This window comes from Corythoichthys intestinalis, chromosome 17, assembly GCF_030265065.1.
Source record: "Corythoichthys intestinalis isolate RoL2023-P3 chromosome 17, ASM3026506v1, whole genome shotgun sequence".
Taxonomy (NCBI): domain Eukaryota; kingdom Metazoa; phylum Chordata; class Actinopteri; order Syngnathiformes; family Syngnathidae; genus Corythoichthys; species Corythoichthys intestinalis.
Window position 1 is genome coordinate 20,312,926 of NC_080411.1, and position 21,894 is coordinate 20,334,819.

Sequence of the window (21,894 nt, forward strand, 5' to 3'; positions counted from 1 at the left end):
TCAGTTTTTTTTTCCACATTCTGTCTCTCATGGTTGAGATTTGCCCATGTTGACAATTACAGGCCTCTCTAATCTTTTCAAGTAGGAGAACTTTTGACAAATGGTGGTTGACTAAATACTTATTTGCCCCACTGTATGAGCAATTCATCGCAACACATCGAAATGGCATGATGAATCTCGCGAGTAAATCGTTGAAAGTTGTGAAATAAGGCGAGGATAGCGTGATGCTTCTGTAAATGGAATGCTGATGCGCTTTCTGTAAATGACATCATCAGGCAGAGGCTAGCAGCAAGGAGCGTCCCTATTGCTAAGGTGTTGCTATGGCGGTAACTCGCGGTCAGTTCCATTTTTTTTGTATTTTTTTTTTGTATGAGTTTTGAGACAGTGAATGGCGCATTCAATGAAATTTTATTTAGTAATGATACATTCTAGTGTTGCTCTCTTCATTAGCCCTTCAAGAGCTATTACATTATCAAATTTCTTTCATCTCAAAGCATTTGAAGTTCCAAAACTGGGAAAAGGACTGCATGCCCTAAACTGTCCTAAACCATCTATTCAGAGGCTTTGTTCTTTGACCCACAGGGAGTGTATTATACAGTGCCGAAATTGTAATGCAACACAGACCCAGCATTCCCAACTAACAACTAAAATGTAAATTCACAGAATCAGGGGATTGCCAGTCCCAAACTCCTGTGCCAATCTCTAATGAGTAATCTCCTGCAATTCTAGGAATACAAACACTTCACATGAATCTGTAAACAAAGACTGAGCACACGCTTTTGTGTGTAATTCAAATGAGGTAAATATGCTTAAATTCTAAAGTATCCCCGTGTGAACTCACATACGAATGTAATGGGCAGAACCTCCCCAGTTCCTTTCGCCAAAGCCTGTTGATCGATTCTAAAAGCTCGAAGGATCCAAACTATCAACTGCACCTCTGAAGAGGAGATTAGTTCAGGATGAAGGCGAAAGCGTCCCACCAGTTACATCCTTCTTTTGTAACAAACAGACCAGAGACATCTCAGTCTGTCCTCAAAGTTCCCTCGCTTCACTGTGAAACTCATACTGACTACTGAGTATCATAAAGATGCAGTGAAAACAAGGAGAAAAAAAACTTCGAGCAGACACAAAGACACTTTTTTTTTTAGAATATGAAAGTGGTGTCGTATTCTTTAGCGAGAGAGTGAATACTGGCAACTCATGAATATTGCAGCATCTGATCTCCTTGGGAGATGTGGACGGTGTAGTTGGGCATGACGGATATTCTGAGACGTTTTCCTCTCAAAAGCACATAAACAAATGAGCTCATTCATTGTAAAAGGGCAGACACAATCAAAACTAAAGGCAAACACAATGCATCTCAACAGTGCAACACAGTTGAACTCCACCTCTTACACAAGTCTCGGAGTTCTCGTTAAACACGGCAAGCCTCATGAATGTTGTATGACTATCTTAGCAGTGTTTACACTGACCCGGTTTCTTTGCCTCTGTTTGTGGAGATGACAGGGGAGTTTTCCTACAGCAATCCGCAGGCATCACATTACTGTACTCACTGTTCAAATCTCTAAGCACCATTTAAGATCTTATCTGGTCACATTGGATGAGCCCTTTGTGAGCTGTAAGAGGAAAACCTACAAAGTCTCAATTTCGCTACAAGTTTTTTTTTTCCCCCCACACAGTGACCCATAATATATAAAGTTTTAATGAATGAGAAAACTGTTTAATGCAACTATAACTAGCATGGTTATTAATCAGAGCAAGTTAAGAGAAAAAAATGCCAGGCGCGCACGTTCTCCTATAAAAATTTCATTGCTTGAGGAGAAAGATTGTCCTTTCAATTTTTCATTATTCTGCTTGAACCAGCCAATAAGAGCGTGACAACAGGGAGAAAATTGAATGCTCACACATCAGCATGGAAATGAATTACTCAAGTGTCCCACTTTTTTAAATTTTTTTCCCCCGGAAAGTCATACGTCAGGAGTGGGGATGAATCATCAGTTAATTATCATTTAAATAACAACAAATTGAGTGTGTGGGGATTTACAGAAATATGAACATAGACATTTGAGAACATCCATCCAGGCAGATGGAAAAAAATGAAAGGCACCTGCAGGATTAAGTAAAGAAAGCTTCCCCATGTTCTCCACCTTAAAGTGCATGTGACACGAAAAAGCATGTTTATAATACATATAATACACGCGGTATTTTTTGCTACTGAATGATATGGGCCACTTGGATGTGTGTGGAAGCGATCGCTATATTTATTTAGTTTTTTTAATCCCGCACCATGAAAATGAGTGACTTCCGGCTTCGGTCTTGCATTTAGGAGGAGGGCGCTGTGACGTGTACGGGTGAAGGCGTCCTCTTCACTAAACAGCCATACTGTTGTGTATGAGGACTAAGGATTCAGCTGATTTTGCGGATTAATACGTTTGTTTTTCGCATCACGCCAGCCAAACAGCTGCAGAAAAATCTTGCTTTATGAGGGAGAGGCATGTGCGCCTTTTTGGAGTTTCAAAAGGTTCCCTTTCACCGTGGGAATTCGCCAAAACAAGCCCTACTACTGTGGGACCATTGGACTTACGAGGAAGTGAGTAAAAATCTTGTTTTGTATTATGTCAAATACGAATACAGCGATTACAAAGTAAACACTACAAACTTTCCTTAAATAAAGGACTACTTACGTTTGATCATTGATTGGCATATAAAAACATTAGCTGCACGTTAGCTGCACAACCTCCGGGGAACGAACTGTAAATTGCTCTCCGCCGGGTGGTTTGCCGATCTGCGAAGACAATCGACAACCCAGTCGTCATGTCAAATAATCCGGGCTAGTTATGTGTGATTTTCCGCTTCGAAGACTTTGAAACATCACTCGGTTCGGGTTAGCATGTCGGCTAGCTGTCACGCCTCTTAGTTTGTTTACATTCTCCGAAGCCGGGGAAGGGAAATGACATATGTCCAATTTAGGTGTCATAAAATATCGTTCGGGAGGTGCGACAGTAAAGGTGAAGTCGACAGTTTTGACCATTATGGAGTAATTTTGCCATGTTGTCCTGAATAAGTGCATTTTTATTATTTGATATTCCATTTAGCACAAGACTGTTATTTGTCATGACCATGCCATTTATTTAGCAATTGGGGAAAATACTTGGATAAAAAGAATATCCTGTAAAAATATTAGTAAGTAATAGTAATAAGTAATAAGTAAAGAGACAGAAACAATGACATTTTGCAGCTCTCTTCGTCACGTTTTCCTCGTTGTGAATAGTTCCCCCTCGACGGGCTGACTGGTCCTTCTCAAGTCATTTATTTAGCTATTGGGGAAAATACTTGAATAAAAAGAATATCCTGTAAAAATACTGGAGAAGAGAGACTGAAACAATGACATTTTGCGGCTCTCTTCGTCGTGTTTTCCTCGTTCTGAATAATTCCCCCTCAATGGGCTGAATAGTAAAACCGATTAGCCCAGTCACCCGCTGACGTCATCCACCTGTTGGGGACGCTAGAGCCCTATAATGGTAGGCGTGGATAACCGGCAGATTATAAGACTAATTTCTCGTCATCTGCGCTTTGCTAAATTGTTGTATATAGTTGAATCGTCTCAAAATATGATTCTAATTCACATAATAATGCTATTTAAGACTTTTTTTCTCCTGTCGTATGCTCTTTAAAGTGGAGGCTTCTCCTTATCTGACTGGACGCACATTACTAACGCATGTTTAACTTCTGTTCTAGGTCACCATGAGATAAATACACTTTATTCAGCTTGGCCAGACCCCAGCCATTAGACGGTGGTGGTGGCCCATTCATGCTTGTGCACTCATGGCCCGGGCCCTATGATTAATTACAACATGGGGCAGTGCTTTTCAATGGAGACCTTGCAGGGGGCAAGGGGGTCGAGAGGCAGGGAATGCGACTTGAGTAAAAAAAGGGAGTCCTTGTGGTCGAGACAGCCTGGAAGGCAGTTATTCTGCTAACATCCCAGGTTCACTTTGGTTAAGTGGACTGTTATCCAAAATTGTTTTCCCAAAGGTATCTAACCATCCATTTTCAAGTTCAGTACAGCCTCAAAGGGTTTTTCTTTGTGTCCATACTGTTGTCATGCCACTGAGCACAGATAATCAGGCTGGAATAAAATACAGCAGAATCTTAAAATTTTGAACATCCCTGAGTTTTTATAATTCAAATTTAAACCATTTTTGTTCAATAAAAAAAATGAAAGTTTAGTGATGTCAATGACGGTTTTCCTCTGTAACCTAAAATATTTCTGATCGCATTTCTGGCTTTGTTCTTAATTTTATTTCAGTTGCTATGTTTGAAAATGCTATTGCTCTTTTTATTGACATTCTGCTGCTGGTCAGTTTTTGTTTTGTTACAGACATCACACCTGCAGCTAATTCCTGTTCATTAACAGTTATATTAGAACGTAGGTGATCCAAGAGAAGGGTGCAGAGATATTATCTTGCTGGTCGCCATTCGACACCTTGAACTTTCGAGTAGCTTTGAATTTTGTAATTTTGCCCCTGCCTTCGGGTTTTGGTCGTCTGCCGCTTTAGTTTTGTATTGCTCTACCTCAGGGGTCGGGAACCTTTTTGGCTGAGAAAGCCATGAACACCACATTTTTAAAAATGTAATTCCGTGAGGGGCAGTTTACATGGCGACTCTGTGACATGAAGATGCAATGACTGTGCTGCAGAGTGGCCTCGCGTGCAATATGGTCTCGGCGAAAACGAAAAGTTCTGAATCCTGCCTCCAAATTGGAAGAATTCGATTACGGGGGAATGGGGGGGGGGGGGGGGGGGCTTTCTCGGCATGCATATCAAAGGCTCCCGCGGCGCGACACCGCACCGATAACTTTAGCACTCGTTCACGTCACATTGGGCGTGCGCAGCGGTGCTACTAAACATTAAAACAGCAAATATGGCGGAATGTCGGCTTTAATTTACTGTTTTAATAATATTTTTAAATTAAATATGTTAAATGTTTCCATTTTTGTGCCTTTTTGAACAAAAGAAAAATGCCATTGCTTCGAGTGGGCGGGCATATTTTTTTCGGGCTGAGGAACTTTGGTGGGGTCAAAGTGCATCACTCGCTGTTGCCTTGTAAATCTGCACTGCCCCCTAGGGCCTGGCATGAATACTTCATTGTTTTCATGTGGAATTGCGACATTGTTCGAATGGAGACGGGCCCATATGAATGCAAATTTGAAAATACAAGTAATGTGTGCATTTTATGAAATTTCAACACTTTTAAAGTACAATGGTTTGGGTTAGTCTCTGAATTCTTTTTAATAACGTTGTTATGCTGTTGCTAATCAGTGATGAGTATTTCTTACCAGTAGTGCGACTTCTGATGCTGCATAGTTTTGCTGATGATTTTGCTTCAGGCAGGCGTTGAGAAACTTAGGATGTGTCTCTTTTCATGTTCACAAAGCACCACGAATCCTGTTTTTCCCCCACCACGGACGGAGCACAATCAGTGCACACCGAAACAAGTTTATCCATCGGTAAATTTTTTTCTTTAGCGAACTCAGTGAAGGAATTGAATAAATCCTCCCTTCTTGTTGTCACTTTCATAGTCAAAACCTTGCAATCGTGCTGAATTGGGATGAATTGCTTAAGTCTGTTGACTCATCCAAAGCGAGAGAAAAAACGGTGCCGCATTTATGTCCTTCACTTGCGTTGCCTCAATTTGATTGTGACATCATGACGGTCTTTATCTGAAAAGTCGTCAAAAAACTCTCCACAAAGACAAATTCCTCTGGCAGTTCCTGCTGAAAAGTACGACACTCCTAGTCTTTTTTTCTTTTTCCAATCTTCTCAAAAGGATTTCTTAAATTAGCTGACAAACACGGAAAATGAAACTAAAAACGAGGGTAGTTTACTTCACGCACATGCGCACATCAGCCGCTATTTCCGACTGCAAAAGACGGCAAGGCCCCAATTGAACAGTGTCTCTGCCTCATCTGCATTGCCAATGTGATTGATAGATAAATAAAAAATACAGATAGACAAAACGGCATGTATGTTTGCCACTTTCCCACTAAAATTACTGCGAACCGGCTTTCTAATTGCCAGTTGTAGCATACGGACTACGTGTCCCATGATCACTCTGGGCTCACGCAGCCATTGGCATGGGACTTGGGGGATCTAACGTAGGTTGCGATTTGATGATATCTAGTGTTAATTGCGCGGGTTTTGTTGGAGCATTAAAAAAGTTAACATACGGCGCAAAAGTCATGTCTGCTCATTACTGCACAACACCAGCATATGACCGGTGACTGTCGCCGTTTCGTGCAATGCGCAAAGGAGTATAACGAAACAGTTCTTTTTTTTTTTTTTTGGATAATTAAAGATTTGTCTGTGAGCCAGCTGTAGCCGTCAAAAAAGCCAGATCGGGCTCACGAGCCATAGGTTCCCGACCACTGCTCTACCTCGTGCAGGTATGTGAGTGTATTTTAGTTGTTTTATTGGCTTTCTGCCTACCATCTAGGTTTACCCTCGCGTTTATAATACTGTTCCTCGTCAACCTTCTGTCACAGACACGTTTTGTTATTTCCCCTTTTTTCCCCCGCGATCGCTCGTTGTTTTGTGTTGTATTTAATAAACCCTTGAACACATCCCTCAGTTGTTTGTTGTCTGTTGTGAGGTCCAACTTTGTTTCTGGGTTTGCGGACCCTGATATTCTCTAATACTTTGATTGGACATTTCTGCATTGCGCTATGAAATTTGGACAACTACCCAAAAATAAATCCTAGTTCCGGCTATTAAGGCATCTCAATGGGTTAGCAAAACCGAAAAAACATCAATTTTAAATACTACCCAGTAATCGGTTAATCCATGGTCCAGGAAACACTAATATTTGGGGGTCTATCAGTATATTTTGAGTGGAATGTGATGCATTTTGGTCATGTGTTTTTCTTCCTTATTCTTCATTAGAGTGAAAATTCACACAAAATTGTCAATGGTTTTGGAGGATTTTATTTTCTTTGCTGTCACCTACAAGAATATAGCTGAAATTTAGATAATTATGCCCACTCATCAATCTGAAATACATGAACATACATGTACACAAAACATCAATGTACCAAAGGAAACCTATTTTCCTGTTTTACCAATTCTGGTGGAAAAGGACTTAAAAAAACCTCAGCAAATGAGTGAGTCAGAGTGTCTGAGCTGACACCCTAATGTCAATGCTCATCGCCCACATGTCTATCTTGCCTCCTAAAATAGCTCCATTTACTCACATAACAGCCTTCACATCTCTACTTTCACTTCACAGGACATCTCCCTCTCCTAACACGGCCGAATCCCAAAAGAAGCCCTCCGCTCTCAGTCTCCCCCCACCTTCCTCAGCCTCACCTTCCCACCCTCCTTCAATCTCATCCTGCTTAGGCTGCTGCACAGCTCCGATGTTTCTCATGCTCCAACAGAATTCCTGAGAAAGCAGACACTATGTGGGGATGCTTTCAAGAACAGTTTGCCTGTTGCATTATTCATCACTTTTCGCCTCCACTGTTGTCAAAGAGAGCCCACATGGCCAGCTGTTGCAGAGAGGATACAGGGGGAGACTGGCAACGAGGGGAGCTTGTACAAGGTGAGCAAGGAGAACGCTCCTGATCACAAGCAGTCCTCGTCAAAGGGACTCTCAAGAGGAAGCACTCACACCAAAAGACACATCATCAACAGATGTTAACATCAGCAGCATCAGCAGATGTTAGCATGGTAATGGACTTCCTAATATAACAAAAACAACCAAAGCTGGTGATGATTTACTGCGTAATCCCAAAATAATGATATCAAAACATCCTTTTTAGAACCAAGACAAGGTGCAGTAAAAATATACTATTTGGTGAAGACCTGGCAAGGAAATCCTCGTAGAAAAAAAAGGCCCAACTCTAGCATCCTCTATTTATAGATTAGTCCATAAACACATACTGCATGATTGTAACTGACATGCCACATATTTTGGTTTTAAAACAACAATGCCCCCTCGACAGAATACAGTGGCACCTCTACTTACAAAAATAATTGGTTCTGGATGTACTTTTGTAAACTGAAACTTCTGTAAGTGGAGATGCGTTTTCCATGTAAATGATCTAATCTGTTCCAAGTCCCCCGAAATACAGACATAAATCTTTTACAAAGCATAAAAATGCATCAAGTCGTAACGAATAATGTTCCAGGACCTTGTTTGTAAGTCGAAATGGTCGTATGTTGAGCAGGATTTTCCCATAAGAATACATTATAATTCCATTAATTCGTTCCAAAGCCCGAAAACCTACACTAAATCCTTAATAAATACTGCTGGTACCATCACAAATGGCAATTACACATAGCAAAACGAATACATTTTAAAAATTTCAGTTATTGTTTTGCGTGCTGTGCCTAAACGCACCGCGTGGCTGGCGTAACAGAGTAAAGCCTGAGTTATGCTCCCGTGTTGTGGTGACGCCGCAGCAACTACGCCGTCATTTGACATTCGATGGGTCTCTGGCCAGGTGACGCGTTGCTCTGTTTTTCACCGCCAAGCCACTAGAGGGGTGTGGTGTTATGTTTGTACGGTTTTGGGGAATGCTTGTTGACTTCCTCTTGTCTAGTTTAATGGAGAAAAAAAATAAACAATGCAAGATGGAACACTTGAATGTGGATCTTCAGCTCATCAGCATTGAATAAATCTTGATCATACAAATGTTGAGGCGCAGGAGACGCAGAAGACGGTTTTGAGGCAGTCTGTCCAACTTTTGATGCCATATAGAGAGTTCTAGCCTCGGGTGGAAACCAGTTAGCTGTAGTGGCTAGCTTCAAACTGGCGTCGAGCACTGCGTCCAGCGTTTTGTCTGAGGTCTGCAAAGCCCTCACGCCCTATTTGTTTGCCGTGTCCTACAACAAGCCAGTGGGAAGCCATAGCAGATTTCTGGCGTCTATGGAACTTCCCAAACTGCGCTGGAAGCATTGATGTTAATGCTATCATAAAAGCACCGAGGCACTCTCAATCAGTGATGATGTATTGTGTGTAAACTGTCTGTTGTTGAAAATGAAACATCAAAACAACTCTTTTGACACCAAACCTGTGCTTTACTCTTCATATACTTGAAGTGTGACACGTAAATAAGTCACAGACTCACAGCAAACATATGTATAGGGTTGTTCCGATCATGTTTTTTGCTCCCGATTTGATCCCGATCGTTTTAGTTTGAGTATCTGCCGATCCCGATATTTCCCGATCCGATTTTTTTTTTTTTTTTTTTGCTCCCGATTCAATTCCAATCATTCCTGATAATTTTCCCCCATCATATACATTTTAGCAATGCATTAAGAAAAAAATGAATAAAACTCGGACGAATATATACATTCAACATACAGTACATAAGTAATGTATTTGTTTATTGTGACAATAAATCCTCAAGATGGCATTTACATTATTAACATTCTTTCTGTGAGAGGGATCCATGGATAGAACGACTTGTAATTCTTAAAGGATAAATGTGGCTGATGTGGGATTTGTATATTGTGACTAAATATTGCCATCTAGTGTATTTGTTGAGCTTTCAGTAAATGATGCTGTAGCCGTTTCACTGTTCTGCCCAAATGCATGATGGGAAGTGCAACCACGACTGTGCGTAGTGGTACCAATTGATATATCTTCTCTGCGTTGGGAAATTACATAGGGTGTTGATAAAAAGATCAATTACTACCTTTCTTCCCCACATTGCTTCCCACGATATTTCTAATCGTAGGGAGAGGGATTGTAAGGCTTTAGCCAATTAAAAAAAGGCTCCAAAGGCTGCCAAAATTCACTCTACTCATTTTACGCTGCCTTTTAGCTCTATATATAGGTAAAACGGCACCATTACAGATTGAACGCGACAATGCGTGAGTGGGTTGTGCAGCGCATGCATTAATTGCGATAAATATTTTAACGTGATAATTTTTTTAAAAAATTAATTACCGCAGTTAACGGGATAAATTTGATAACCCTACCTTAAGCCTAAACTAAAGACTCTGGATGAGTGTAACATATTATGTCTGTAACGTTAAATACAATTAGAAAACGATTTAATTAAAATATATATATATATATTAAAAAAAAGGCATGTCCGATATTTTTTTGCCGATTCCGATACTTTGAAAATGACGTGATCGGACCCGATCGATCGGGATGCGGGTAGACATCTCTACATATGTACACAATAAATGATGAAGTGCACCGACCATAAATATGACATAAAGTGATAAAAAGCTGGCAGTTTTTGGCCGACTGGGTCACCACTTCGTGTGGCCATTCGATTCCAAACACACACATGCTTTACTTGTCTTGGTTGTTCTTTTGGTTTGGTTTCTTTAGTTCCATTTTTTTTATTCAATCGCTAGCTGACCTCCAGCCCCGTATTTTCAGCAATCTCCTCCCACGAATTGCTTGACATTTGGCAATCTTCATAATGTCTTGACGAGACATTGTAGAAGTTGTCGTACTTGCTCTTCGTTGATACTCTCGTCGGCTTGGTCCATTTTTGCGTGTAGAAAAATAATGTTTGATTCTATTCTACAATGGCGGTAATCTCGCGCTGAACCGGAAACAACAGTCTGAGCGGACCAATCATAGTCCATTTCCACCATGTCACACACGTTGACGCGACGTGAAGTCAGAAAAAAAAGAAGGACCCAGAGGGGCTACGGCGCAGGGTCGTAAATCGGGTCTTCCTTAACTGCGCAGGTCTGACGTGGAAGCATAACTCGGCCTTAAGAAAGGTGCGGTAGAGATTTTTACTTTCTCTTTTAATGTTCTATTGTTGGCGTCGACTTCAGCAGACAGTTAGCGTGTTGTGTTGCACAAGTTCTGCAATAAATGATTAAAAACCTGACGAAGCTGGCGATTTCTTAGGCGATGTAACCACAATAATAATTGTCACCTTAACTTATAAGGACTTGCGAACGGAGGTCGGAGGAGGACCATCGAGATCGTAGACATTCTACGGCCGTATTGTCGAGGTAGTTCATGGATGTGCGCACCACGCTCATATTTTTCTATCATCTCCATCTTTGTTTCAATGGTAAGCACCACCTTTTCCTTTTTCACCACATGCACTAACCTTCTTGGAACCTTGTTGATTTCTCTCACAAAAAAATCTACCGTTCGTCCGTCTTGTGGCAAAACAAACTGCGGCGCTGTCATAAATCGTCGTATTTCGAGCATGTCGTCGGATGTAGAAACAAATGGCGAGTCAAATGTTCAAAAGATCGTGTGTTGAGGTACCACTGTACATGTTACAATTATATTATTGCACAATAAACATAAAATGAGAGTTGTGCATAATGTAAAAAAAAAAACAAAAAACAAAGAATAAAGGATAAAAGTTAAGATAGCCACATAAAGCTATCGGAACACCTCATGGCCAGATGGGCAAATGAAGACGCTAGGATACACACATTCACATAGAGAGAGGTCCCTCTTAGCTAATTGGATGCCAGGAAGATACTAGGCAATAGCCAATGGCAGAGCAGCTATAAGTATGTTACATTCAGTAAACTCTGGGAGTTGCGAGTAGCAGCCCATACTGTATTTTTGCATTTCGTTTACTGAAATTTCATTCGTAACAAGAGGCAATATTTTCCAAAATCAGGCACGTTGTTAACATGAAAATTCCGTATGTAGAGACGTTTGTAAGTAAAGGTACCACTGTAACAGCCATAATAAAAGATATAATGATAATAATACCATCTAACCTACTAAAAATAAAATGAAGTTTTAAAAACACAAAAGCATGTATGAAAACACTTTTGAAAAGACCGCTGCATTTATGTATGAATAGTCACCTAATAGGAATTTATGGGTTCTTTGTGAATATGGCGCAGGAGTATGGTATTCAGCTTCTCAATCATTATCTGGTCAAGGCACCCATTTTGCCTGAGGAAAATCTAATAGTAAACCGCTAAGCAAAATATCACAGAAAATATGAACATTGAAATTTTGAAGATCCGTTTACAATTTGGTCACAAACCGACAGTCAAATCTGGGCCTGTTTAAAAGTTGCATTCCTGCAGAAAGCCATGACATATATAATAACGCATTTTATATAAAAATGGAAACAGGTTGACAGGCAGGTTTTATGTCTTTCTACCACAACACTGTTTGGAAATTATTGCAAGATAGTATGGTTTAGTCATAGTAAACAGTGATAATTTCTTCTCATTGCTACAGCACTATTGAAAACAACAACAATAGCAACAGAAGCAAACTCACTGAATTAGATGGAACGCCAAGGTTGGTGTCAATGTAGGTTTCAGTTTTGGGTTCCACTGCTTGCTCGGCTTCCAGAATCTTCTCCACGGGCATGTCCTCGTTAGCGCAGCTGGTTGACTCCACCTCATTCTCATTCTTTTCCTTGGCTCGCTGGCGCTCCTCCTGAACGGCTGCATGTAATAACACTGGTTCCGGTCACTACTGCTGTTTATCATTTCACCATTTGCATCATCATTAGCATAAATACATTGCCAACTTCAGGTCAAACAAAATGTACTACAATTTAGTTTAACTAGCTTTGTTAGATTATACGGGGAGTCCCCGGGTTACAATGTACCCGACTTACGTGATTTCGACAATACGACGACGGTAGTCTCGTCCACCCATTTTTTTAAGCCACGTAACAGTGTCTCATCCGCCACCTCTCAGATTTGATGGTAAGTACAGTATATTATTTGTCATTTACTGTATTGGCCAGAATATAAGATGACCCTGATTATAAGACGACCCCATCTTTTTCAAGACTCAAGTTTGAATAAAGACTTTTGGAACACCAAATTAATTTTTATACAGAAAATAATTACAGTACATCTGAAACAAATGATTATAACAATATATTTGAGAGAAAAAGCATGTTATTTTGCCTCATTCAAATCTTAATATCTGAACATTTAAATATGTAAACTAAAGTGCAATCACATTCGTAAATGAATGGCTTCTGGTTTTTGAAATGTATATAAACCAATCGTGATAAAACAACAAAATTGCAATAACTGCATTAACCAACAAAGTGAAGTCTAACTGTAACTGTAGTCTTGAAACAAATCTGAATAAGGAAAAACATTGCAATAAAATAATGCAAACTGGTTAAACTTGACAGTAGCTGAGATCTTTCATGACAGAACATCGCTTCAATGATATCTGGCGCCATCTAGCGTCGTGACCGCAAATATAAGACGACCCCCACTTTTTCAGTCTTATTTCAATGCAAAAAACACCGTCTTATATTCGGGCCAATGCGGTAAATGTGTTATTGATTGGGCTTAATTAATCTAAATCGTCTCTAATTGCTATGCATATGTGGTATTACATTATACTATATGTGTGATCCGCTTTCCTTTGTTGCACTCGGACTTGTTTGACGTCACACCAGCGCTACTTTCCGTTAGTTTCGGCCGTTGGTTTCACGTTACAAAGCGTGGGTGAACGCCAGTTAACATTTCAAGAAGGCAGAGAAACGGTAAACGGTATATTTAACATACATACTGTGCTTGGACCTTGAGTATAGGCAGTATCTCTGAACCCACAATGCAAGTCAACACATCCAAGTGAATTCAATCATTAATCTTCTTTTCCTATTGCTTCAAAACCGTACAACACTTCAATCTACAATATGTGCACAGTATTGCGATAGTGCTCAAGGACTTATCTTTCCCCCATCAAAGCAATGTTTTATACAGTCTCCCATGACAAACAGCTGCAGCCTTTTGTTCACAAATCATTTATAAACACATAAATAATGTACAGTCTGTCACAGACGTGTGGTCGCCAAACAGTCTCTGCTTGAGTACAACACAAATCAATGAAGACTTTGTCTTGAACATCCTTTTTTTTTTTTAAATTTTTTTTTTTAACATGTCACACACGCTAAATGTTTATAGCATAACTGTAGTGGTTCTGTCATCTGATTGGCTTGGCGAGGAGACACAGGAAATGGTTTGTGTGCTCAGCAGACACCGAGACTCATTGTGGCTAAGGCAAGAAAAACCGCACCTCAACCCTTCAGTGGAAGGAGGAAAAGATGCATAAGTGTGCGTGAATACGTTTTGGTTATTTTTGAGAGTATAATTAACTTAAAGTACCACATTAAAAACATGTGTGTAGCTATTTTAAATTGATTCTGCATGGGTTAAAAAAACGGTTTGAGTCTGAAATCACGTTGCATCTTTGTGACTTTTGGCAATCTACTTTCAAAAAGCATGCTTCCACATGCACCTGGAAAAGTCAGCTAATGCGCCAACACACGTTGAATTTGTAGAATGATTTGTTTTCATACATTTCTGCGGTCATGATGAGGGGGTAGCGTCGGTTGTTTGAGGAAGAGAAAGAAAGGGGCCCCACTTTAGAGGATCTGCTGTCTGGTGGTGGAGGTCAGCCCAAGGGTAAAATACTTGTGTTGGAGTCAGAGAGAGGTGAAGAGGACTGAAATCATGTTAACTTTACTCTCTCCCTCCTACCCCCGCTCTCTCCTCACTGCAAGAATATAAATTTATATAATCCTGTTCCTCTTTCTGCGGATTCACTTAGCCTTTTGGGCTACTACTGCCTTGTTCTGCAACTACTACCCTCTGGGCGTAGTAGGAGGCTAAGTCAGCTCTGTGACCAGGGCAAGTGACAGTAAATGATCATATCCTTGAAAGAGTCCTTTACTGGTTGGAAGGGAGGCCAAGTAAAGGTCAAGACAGACTGGCCTTTTATAGAAAGTGTTTTCAACATTGAAGTCACACTTTCAGGTACATGCGCATATGTTTTTTGTTAGCACCTTTCAACATCTTTAATCATTGCCTCTTGCCATGTGCATTAGTCATTCTGCTTATATCTGTATTTGGTAACGACCATCATGGTAAGTGATTGGTGCTTTCAATGTGTTATACAGCGTTGAACAGCACTGCCGAGAGCGCTAATACTTTTAACACTTTTGCGAGGTGTAAAAATTCACACCTTCATGTCTGTGAGCAACCCTCAACCCAAAGTCTCCTTCAGGTGATCTGTTTTCCAGTTCCATTTTCATAATTCCTGTTACGGCCACAGAATAAAAAATAAGTCTTTGCCGCTTTGCGTTTTTTTAAAGAGCACAACAAACAAATTACACTGCAAATTTGTGTGGCTGTACGATATGTATGGAATAAACCATTTCCAAGTTTCGACAAATCAGCAGGGGCTATGACTGCAGAGAGCCAGAAGATGCAATAAACAAGGAGAGGTTCACACGCCTCCTTTTTGTGTTTTCATATCTCCAATCAACATAACATTTCTCCCTCAGGACAGCCTATTCTCATAAACCCTATACAGAGTTTCCATATCCAGAGAGGCTGGCTGGGATTCATGGGGTTGCAAAAGCAGAAATCAATATTTTCCCAAAAGTATTGCTTGAAGAAGAATGTTTTATAGCTAAAACATAATGTTTAACTTATTGCGGAAAATGAGATTGTAGTTATTAACACACATTATACTTTTATAACTAAAAGATACATTACACAATATAACTTCCATCTCATACACTATATAATTGTTTTTTAAACACTAACAAATAAAATACAGCCTTTTTTTAATAACTCCTTCCCAAGGCGAACATCTTCGCATTAACTACTGCAATTCATGGATTTCCTTGCAGATTAGGCCTAATGGAATTGAGTCAACAATGTGGTCAGTTACTTTAACAAGTCAATGCAAACATTGCATTAAAACATTGCAGTAGCAGCTGTACAGTGTGCTCAACTTTAAGATTTATATAATACATATACTGTATATACAGTGCTGGCCAAAAGTATTGGCACCCCTGCAATTCTGTCAGATAAGATCTTCCCAAAAAAATGATTGCAATTACAAATGCTTTGTTAGTAATATCTTCATTTATTTTGCTTGCAATGAAAAAACACAAAAGCGAATGTTAAAAAAAAAAAAAAAAAAAAAAAATCATTATCATTTTACACAAAACTCCAAAAACAGGCCTGGCAAAAGTATCGGCACCCTTTAAAAAATCATATGACACTTCTCTATTTGTGTAATTAACAACACCTGTTCCTTACCTGTGGCACATAACAGGTGGTAGGAATAACTAAGGGGCCGTTTACATGGTGACTCTCTGAGAATACGAAAAATGTCAAATTTGCATTTGCGTCTCCATTTAAACATTGTCGCGATTCCGCATGAAAACGATGTAGTATTCATGCCAGGCCCTAGGGGGCAGTGCAGATTTACTGGGCGACAGAGAATGATGCACTTTGACCCCACCAAGCTCCCTCAGCCCGGAAAAAAATATGCCCGCCCACTCGAAGAAATGTCATTTTTCTTTTGTTCAAAAAGGCACAAAAATTGAAACATTTAACATATTTAATTGAAAAATATTATTTAAACAGTAAATTAAAGCCGACATTCCGCCATATTTGCTGTTTTTAATGTTTAGTAGCACCGCTGCGCACGCCCAATGTGACGTGTACAAGTGCTAACGTTAACGATGCGGTCTAGCACCGCAGGAGCCTTTGATATGCATGCCGAGGAAGCCCCCCTCAACCCCCTGCAATCGGATTCTTCCACTTTGGAGGTAGGATTCAGAATTTTTCGTCTTCGCCTTCCGTCTCCGCCGACACCATATGCACGCGAGGGGAGTCCGCAACTCAGTCATTGCGTATTTGTGTAGCAGAGTCGCCATGTAAACTGCCCCTAAATCACACTTGCAGCTAGTTAAAATGGATTATAGTTGACTCACCCTCTGTCCCGTGTCCTTGTGTGTACCACATTGAGCATGGAGAAAAGAAGGAAGACCAAATGACTGTCTTAGGACTTGAGAAGCAAAATCGTGAGGAAGCATGGGCAATCTCAAGGCTTCAAGTCCATCTCCAAAGACCTGAATGTTCCTGTGTCTACCGTGCGCAGTGTCATTAATAAGTGTAAAGCCAATGGCACTGTGGCAAACCTCCCTAGATATGGACGGAAAAGACAAATTGACGAGAGATTTCAACGAAAGATTGTGCGGATGGTGGATAAAGAACTTTGACTAAGATTCAAACAAGTTCAAGCTGTCCAGCAGTTCAAGGGTACAACAGTGTCAACCCGTGTATCCGTCAGCATCTGAATGAAAAGGGGCTCTATGGTAGGATATATAGGAAGACCACACTTCTGACCCAGAGACATAAAAAAGCCAGGCTGGAGTTTGCCAAAACTTACCTGAGAAAGCCAAAAATGTTTTGGAAGAATGTTCTCTGGTCAGATGAGACAAAAGTAGAGTTTTTTGGGAAAAAGGCATCAACATAGAGTTTACAGGAAAAAAAAAGAGCCCTTAAGAGAAAAGAACACGGTCCCCACAGTCAAACATGGCGGAGGTTCCCTGATGTTTTTGGGTTGCTTTGCTACCTCTGGCACTGGACTGCTTGACCGTGTGCATGGTATTATGAAGTATGAATACTACCAACAAATTTTGCAGCATAATGTAGGGCCCAATGTGAGAAAGCTTGTTCTCCCTCTGAGGTCATGGGTCTTCCAGCAGGACAATGACCCAAACCACACTTCAAAACGCACTAGAAAATAGTTTGAGAGAAAGCACTGGAGACTTCTAGAATGGCCAGCAATGAGTCCAAACCTGAATCCCACAGAGCACATGTAGAGAGATCTGAAAATGGCAGTTTGGAGAAGGCACCCTTCAAATCCCAGAAACCTGGAGCAGTTGGCCGAAGAAGAATGGTCTAAAATTCCAGCAGAGCATTCTAAGAAAGTCAGGGTGCCAATGCTTTTGTCTGGCCCATTTTTGTAGTTTTGTGTAAAATGAGCATGATTTAATTTTTTTTTTTCATTCTCTTTTGTGTTTTTTCATTGCAGGCAAAATAAATGAAGATATTACAACCAAAGCATTTGTAATTGCAATCATTTTCTGGGAGAAATTGAGCATTAGCTGACTGAATAGCAGGGGTGCCAATACTTTTGGTCAGCAGTGTATATACATACGTATTAGTATATGTATAGTAAAGCAGATAGCACCGCTGCAACTGTTTTATGACAATTATTTTGAGAAGCTGAAAAAAAGTAGACCAAAATTTAACTTCTATTTTATGCAAATGAACTTGAATTTATGATATAATTTCTTGTAAATCCATTTTTTGTAGGTTTTCTTAAATTTAAGAGAAAAAAAACAGTATACAGTGGTACCTCTACCTATGAGCGTCGCTACAAATATTATTTTCAGGTTACGACACGTTTAAAGGGGAAAATATTGCCTCCTGTTAAAAAAGAAATTTCAGGTTACGAGAGCTAAAAACACTATACAATACTGTAAAAAATACATATGTACTTCCTGCTTCCTGCTTTTAAATGTCGCGCCATAAGATCCTGCTGCCCTATTGGTCATAATCTTTCCCATCCCGTCCCCTTCAGTATTCTGCTTTCATATTGGCCTATTTTTAATTACGTGTCAATTCGGGTGTCGGACTGTGATGATGTGCACAAGCGCAACGGTGTTATTGTTGCCACAGCAGGTAGATGTCAGAACCAAATTAGCACATGGCTCCTCATGTTTTTGTCTCACGAAGAGCCCACAGACGGTTCATTACATTAGTAGCACATTGGAGCAAGCGGTCTCGAGTTTTCCAGTCACGAAGAGCGAGATAAGCGATAGGCACCATCGATCTCGTGAAATAGGACATTGCCTCACTCGAAAGGTAAGATTTATATTTTCTCTTTTTTTCTTTGCATTTTGTTCTAATATCTACTTTATTACAGGTAATAACAGTTCGGTTACCGTAATTTCCGGACTACAAACCGCTACTTTTCCCCCTCCATTTGGGTCCTGCGGCATGTGCAATGATGCGGCCAATTTGTGCATTTTTCTGGCAGCCGCCAGGGGCGCTCGGGCATGGAATGTGGGAGTGAGACACGTGGAATATATGCGTCGAGGAAGACGCTAGTTTGCGCTATTACCGGTGGTTTAACTTTGTGCGTTGTGCATGAATAGAGGTGGCGGACCCTCTTCTTTGTGCATGAGTAGAATTGGCAGACCCGCATCATGGAAAATGCTAGAAGATATTAAATTGGCCATCCGAGTTGTATGGAAGCTTAGATGACTAGTGGCGAGAGATCGTTTGCCAAGACTTGCCGCATGCAAAGAGCAGCTTTTGCACAGGTATGCCGAGGGAGCCTGGCAGCGTGAAGCGGTGTACCGTGAAAGAAGTCCGCCATCACCAACAGGTTTTCGAAGGGCCAGTCTACTGCGTGACAAGGAGGATGGCACGGGCTCAGGAGTGAATTTGCCTCACTATGGGAGACATTGAAGGCAACAACGAAGGAGAGACTGAGTAGGTGGGTGGCGAAGTGTATCTGAGCGTCTTCATACCCGACACTGAGGGTGAAGACTTCCATGGTTTGAGTGCACAGGAGGAAGAGGAAGATAAAGATAGGTAACAAAGACTTTTATGTTTTTAATAACCAGCCCACTTAGTGCTGTTACGGCCGTGGTTATGCTATGTAACTTCCGTGCCGCCGCTATATATCTGCCGTGTTTGCTGGCGCTGTTTGAAACGAAAAGTTAAGGTTTGTTATTAAAATTTTGACAACTCTGTGTATTTCTTTGTCAATATATCATGTTACTAAGTGGGCACACGCGGCCTATAGGCAGGAGAGGCTTATGTATGTACAAAATGGTTTTTCCTTTAAAAATGTACCGGGTGAGGCTTGTAATCAGGGGCGCCCAATAGTCCAGAAATTACGGTATATTATCCTATTATAAAATTTAATGTGGCGTGTCAGTAGTGCTTGGAACGGATTAGGGCATTTACATGTAAAACGCGTCTCTATTTACGAAATTTTAGGGTTACAAGACTACTTCCAGAACCAATTAATGTCATAAGTAGAGGTACCACTGTACTTAAGGTCAGAAGACATACAATTATCCTTTAATGCTCATTCAACACTGAATACAGCATATTATAATTTCGACACAATTCATGTTTAATTTCTGCTGTTGATTTCTGCCGTTTTAAAGATATCAAATGCTTATTAGTTAAAAATATAAGTGTGAGTATCCTCAACGGTATGTGCTGTACCTTCTCTCTTCATGCCCATGGCTAAACACTTTTGGTATCGGCAGTACTGGCACCGGTTCCTCTGGCGTTTGTCAATGACGCAGTCCTTGTTGTCGCGGCAAGTATAGGTCAGGTCTTTCCGCACTGTCCTTTTGAAGAAACCCTTGCAGCCCTCACAGCTGTATACACCATAGTGTTTACCTGAGGAGAGTGAGACAAACAGGTATGGTTTAACATTTTTTCTGATGTCTTCCTGACACACTAACAACCCAATCCACAAAAATGAAGTGTAATAAAAAACAACCACAGTAAAGTGAAAAATGACCACGTGCATTTCTAGGAGTTGGTGGTGGTAAAAATATACAAGCCAAGTAGCCCTCATGGATTTGTGTTGTGATATCACGAGGGACGGTCTGGTTTTTTCGCGATTCTCAACATCCTGTCTTTGCCATTTATGGTAGCTTCACCAAATACATTCTTCAGCTAATTCAAATTGTATTACTCCTCTTCTGGTCACATCTAAAAAATAATAAGAGCATGTCAGAGCACAAAGTTAAATGAAACATAATCGATATTGAGGATTTGATAGTTCCCTTCGGAACCTTTGCTTGGTTTGTTAGATCTGTTTGGAATTGCGGCACTAATCTTCTAATAGTTAACATCTACAAATATTCCTCACCAATAGCGGTCTAAGTGTCCAAGTCATAAAATGAAACGAGAGGTGCCCAGACTTTTATGCCTCACGGGCTACTTTTCAAATGAGCAACCCATATACCGCACAACATATTATATTACACACACATGTACAGTAGATTTCACTGTGTACTGGATACAGATGCAATATACTGTTTTCCTTATACACAAAATAAACATCAACATATTGAACTGTTCTTTACGAGATGATGGGAGGAGTCAGAATTTAATTTAAGAGTCAAAGTCTTTTGATGGTCATTTCACCCCTCCCGCCGGCATAGATGACGAAAGAAAGGCCCAAAACCACATCATTATTTATTATATATGACAGAATAGTCTGAAGAACTGGGAGTGGATTGTAAGTTGATTCATTTAAATGATTCATTCATAGTGTAAATTAAACAAGCCTACACATGTGCTGTGTTAAATTATCCAATTTCAATTATTTGGATGAAAAATTATTTATTTACAAAAACGTATTTTGGTTAACTTATCAAATTGCAAATAACAAGTAGTCTCGCAAGAACCATCAGCACACACTTCATTGTGCTGAAAAACCAAATTATGAAATAAAAAGGCCATTGTGGAAAAACGCTTGTAAAATCATTTTCATAATAATATTACCTTATTTTACAATTTTAGGGCTATATTACACAATTTTTTTCCTATTTATCAAAGTCGTATTTATTTCAAAAATGTTGTTTTTATTTAATTTTGACCCTTTTGGGGGTTCTATAGATTTATAGTGTATGCCCTTGAATCTTTTGCTTGCGCCCCTAAAATTTTAAGTTCAGGGCCACTGTGCTCCTCGTAAGAAATAGTCTTGTATATTTTATAGTCTGGAGCCCTGAGCTACAGAAACAAGGAGGAAAATGGAGGCCTAGGAATACTTTTCTCTGTAAAATTGAGCACAAACCAAATTAGTGCCTATTTAAAACAAAAGCTGGTATAAATAAAAACTGCATAAATTTGATTGCTCACACAAACAGAATTTGAATCGCTTATAATAACCAGGCACAGCCAGGACTGTGCCCAGCCCAATAAACAAAATTGCTATTTGGTTCGTATTGCATGTGGTGGGAGGAGTACAGGAAAATAAAGAAATTTAACAGCCACAGGGTGATTGAACCAAGACTAAATAAGGATGGCATATTCTGTGTCTTTA

General features: G+C 40.1%; 1 protein-coding gene across 5 annotated transcripts in view; it reads right to left on the bottom strand.

Moving 5' to 3' along the window:
• Nucleotides 1-21,894, bottom strand: part of rxraa (retinoid X receptor, alpha a) — a 178,804-nt gene that overhangs the window by 40,855 nt on the left and 116,055 nt on the right. For 3 of the 5 annotated variants that reach the window (XM_057818139.1, XM_057818140.1, XM_057818143.1), the window contains exons 5-6: nt 20,058-20,237; nt 12,247-12,431 (exon numbers count right to left, since the gene is read on the bottom strand). In XM_057818139.1, coding sequence (XP_057674122.1) covers nt 12,247-12,431; nt 20,058-20,237 — 365 coding nt within the window. The remainder of the gene's footprint in view (nt 1-12,246; nt 12,432-20,057; nt 20,238-21,894) is intronic. The other 2 variants (XM_057818142.1, XM_057818141.1) reach the window with 1 other exon arrangement.